The 3,758-nt window shown below is 49.3% G+C and overlaps 1 protein-coding gene across 1 annotated transcript in view; it reads right to left on the bottom strand.

Annotated features, from left to right (window-relative positions):
• The window catches only part of strn (striatin, calmodulin binding protein), a gene marked incomplete in the record, with an annotated part of 44,611 nt that overhangs the window by 13,085 nt on the left and 27,768 nt on the right, over window positions 1–3,758 (bottom strand). The window contains 2 exon segments of the mRNA XM_014339456.2: window positions 394–467; window positions 1,187–1,290. Of these exon segments, the coding sequence (XP_014194942.1) occupies window positions 394–467; window positions 1,187–1,290 (178 nt within the window).

The following is a 3,758-nucleotide window of genomic DNA, read 5'->3' as shown; positions in this document are numbered from 1 at the left end:
CGTCCATCCACCCGTGAATTCCCAAAGCATCGTGCTGCAGATGCCCCTCTCCTGAAATATGTCCTCCCGGGAACCGTCACATGTTAACAGATGAGAGCAAATAAAAGGCCCAGTTTATTTCTGATGTGTCCACAGGGAGGCAGCAGAGAGGCTCCTCCCAGCATCAAACTCGGAGGCGAGGAGCGAAGAGACAGAAGCACAAGCAGCAGAGGAACCACAGCAAGCGTGAAGAAGATCATCCTAATGCTGCGTTTCTTTGTGATGGCCAGCAGGGGGCGACTCATTGTGAGATGGGTTAGTGTTGTTGGAAATTTAAACTGTGATATTCGTGCCTCTGACCGAACACGACGCTGAATTTGTGCAGACGGGAAAAACTGTCAGAAAAACTCTTACCTGAGTCGTAACTCGGAGGTCTGATTTCTCCCTGGTTCAGCTCGGTGCCATATTTCAGTTTGTGGTATTTGGCTCTGAGGACACACACAGATATCACAAACGTCTTTATCTCATTCGGGCTTCATGCATTTTACTTCTCAGATGGACTAAAGCATATAGTTAGGGCTGGACCAGGTGACCCTGAATCCTCCCTTAGTTATGCTGCAATAGCTGTAGGCTGCCGGGGATTCCCATGATGCATTGGGTGTTTCTTCTTCACTCACTATGTGTTAATAGGCCTGAGTCTGGTTCTGCTGGAGGTTTCTTCCTGTTAAAAGGGAGTTTTTCCTTCCCACTGTCACCAAAGCACTGCTCATAGGGGGTCATGTGATTGTTGGGTTGTCCCTGTATGTATTATTGTAGGCTCTACTGTACAATATAAATCACCTTGAGCCGACTGCTGTTGTGATTTGGTGCTGTATAAATAAAGTTGAGTTGAATGGAAACTCCTTCACTATGGCAGCTAAACCAGGACCTGGAACTAAAACATGAGCTGGAAACTTTAAAAGGTTCATATTTCAGTTCTGAGTGACGTTCATAAACAGAGGACATGTTTATGAACAACTTTGATTATTCTTGTTGGCAGCGGGAGGAACACCCCCGTGTTTCTACGGCCGTGGTCTCTCCCAAACCAACGTCGCATCTCAAGTGTGAGCGAACGTTTTCCTTTGAGTTCAGATCGGGGCAGAGAGGATTCGTTTCCTCATCAAAGTGTTTGCATGTGAAATATGTGACCCTGGTAAAAGGATCTCACCTCTCCTGCTTCAGAGCGTACTCCAGCATCTTGATTCGTCTCACCAGGTCCTTCTTCAGGTTCTCCTGGCCCCGCCTCTCGCCCTGCAGGAAGGCGATCTGAGCCTGCGAGCAGAGGAAACACCAAATGAAGGCGGGGCCGAGGTTTAAACTTCATTTTAACATCTTCTCCCACTCCAGACATGCAGCTTCAGTCCCTGCTGCGTGTCTGATTAAACACCAAAGTTCACTTAATTGAATGAGGCTAAAGACAGAAACGCACACAAAAAGCAAAGCGAGCGAGCAGCGACGAGATTAACGGCGCCTCAGGAGGTCCATAAACACATCTAATCTCCATTAAACACGGCGGAGACGGCTGTGGACGGATTACCGACCAACTCCACCGGGACCCAGCGGGGAACGACGCGGCGCCGTTTGCACAGTCACAATCGTCGTTACAGTGCAGACCGACAGTGTGAGACTCAGCAGCTGCACTGCGGTGCGTTCAGGAGCTGAACACTGAAGTTAGCCTCGGAGCACAACACAAACAGCACGCAGGGGTCAGCAGCGGTTTGGTGGGAAATCTACAATAATGCAGCACCTTCAGTCCTGCGGTCTGATCCTGGATCAGCAGCATAAATAACTTAACCTAACAAACATATGACAAACAATAACATAACAAAACCTGATTCATCGTGTTCACTCAGAAGGAAGTCACCAACACCTGACACATGGCTGCTCTGCAGAGCAGAAACAGGCTGATCGCCCCGCATCCTTAAGCCTGAGGGCCCCAAAGCCTCCTGGGAAATGGGTGACTGGGTGTCTGCAGGACTGATGGGAGACTTGTGACTGACTAACACCCACGCAGCGTGGGAACAGGCACCATGTGACCCACCTGCCGTCAGGGTTGACCCCACCCGCAGACTTGGCTGAGGAACATCACAGCTGCAGTTCCTGTAACGTCCACTGGAGGCTGCAGCAGCGATTCATGTCTGGCTCCGCCTCTGTTACAGCCTGTATGACTGCATGAATCATTAGGGGCGGGGCCTCTTTGACTGACAGGTGGATGGCGACACAGGCGGCTGTAGCTGCTAGCTGGACCCCTGGACTGTGTTTGTGCTGTTGGAGCACTCTGGCACATTTTTAATGACATCATCTGACCAATAACATGGCTGCTGTGAGGTTACTGTAGTAACAGGAAGTTCAAGAAGGCGGAGCTCCATTTTAATTGGCTGATGAGGATTACCTAGTTGTGCCTGGTTTAATAAAATGAGGTTGTTGTCATGAGCGGATGCTGCATGACGGCGTGTCGTTACCTGACAGTGCAGTCAGGTAACAGCCAATCAGATGTTGAAGCGTCTCAGTGAGCGTCCTGGAATGCGACCGTTTAAGACAGGGGTGGGCAACTGCAGGCCTCGAGGGCCGGTGTCCTGCAGGTTTAGATGTGTCCATGATCCATCGCAGCTGATTTAAAGGGCTAAATGACTCCTCAGCATTTCTTGCAGTTCTCCTGAGGCCTGGGAATGAACTAATCATGTGATTCAGGTGTGTTGACCCAGGGTGGGATCTAAAACCTGCAGGACACCGGCCCTTGAGGCCTGGAGTTGCCTACCTCTGGTTTATGAGATTGCTGAAAGGCGCTGCATGCAGGGACTCAGCTTTTCCCCTGCTGGATCCAGCACATCAGCGCCGACGTCATCCTCAAACCTCCCGACACTGCCGACACTCCTCCTCCTCCTCCTCCTCATCGCCTGTTTGTGTGTACAGTTGCTTCAGAATCAGGTCAGCTGTTATAACGTGAGAGCTCACAGCAAACATCCAGCTGGCAGAGCGGCGACGCTGCAGCCACTTTTATCACTTTTATCAACCGAGTGAACATTTATGATGCAACCCTGGCTGAGAGGAGCGTGCACAGCTTTGAGCTGCTGCTCACAGACAGCTGAGACCAGAGCGCCACATCAGCCCGTCACTAAGATCTCTGACGTCATCGCGAGCTTTAAAAACGTGGACGTTTTAATAAATATGAGAAACTCCGACTCCAAACAGACCACTGCATGAAATACAAACTAAAGTCAAGACTGAAGAACAGACTTGTTCAGAAGTCACCTGGATGATGACGAAACGTTTCTCCCACTGAAAACGCCGCGTCCACACGAGCCAGCCCCGGGATTTCCTTACCTGGATGACTGAGCACGCAGCAGGAGGGTCAAATCATCTAAACACCAATTGTAAAAATCATTTGATGCTTCAGATTTTAAAAGGTTGCAACACAAAACCAGAAAAGTTTCTGCTGAAAACAAATAAATGAACCGCAGCCGATGAGCTTCAGCCTCTGACGCGTTGCCTTCAAATGTCGACGTGTCAGTGAGGTCATACTCTGACTTCATTTCCATTTTAAACATGGTCCTTTTAACGGTTTTCTTATCTCAAACATCAAAATTTGGGGTTTCAGCAGTTTGCTCCACACAGCTGTTTCACAAAATATCAAAATACCAAACACGATTGTTTAACGAGTCTGTCGACGGACGAATCGTCCAAACTTCAGTCGTGTTTCAGTGTTTCTGTCTGAGCTGAAGATGCTGCTGATTTCACAC

This window comes from Haplochromis burtoni, unplaced genomic scaffold (genome assembly GCF_018398535.1).
Source record: "Haplochromis burtoni strain Fernald_Lab_line unplaced genomic scaffold, NCSU_Asbu1 Contig_282, whole genome shotgun sequence".
Classification (NCBI taxonomy): domain Eukaryota; kingdom Metazoa; phylum Chordata; class Actinopteri; order Cichliformes; family Cichlidae; genus Haplochromis; species Haplochromis burtoni.
Note: the sequence above shows the minus strand (reverse complement) of the source record. Positions and strands in the feature narration are given on the sequence as shown.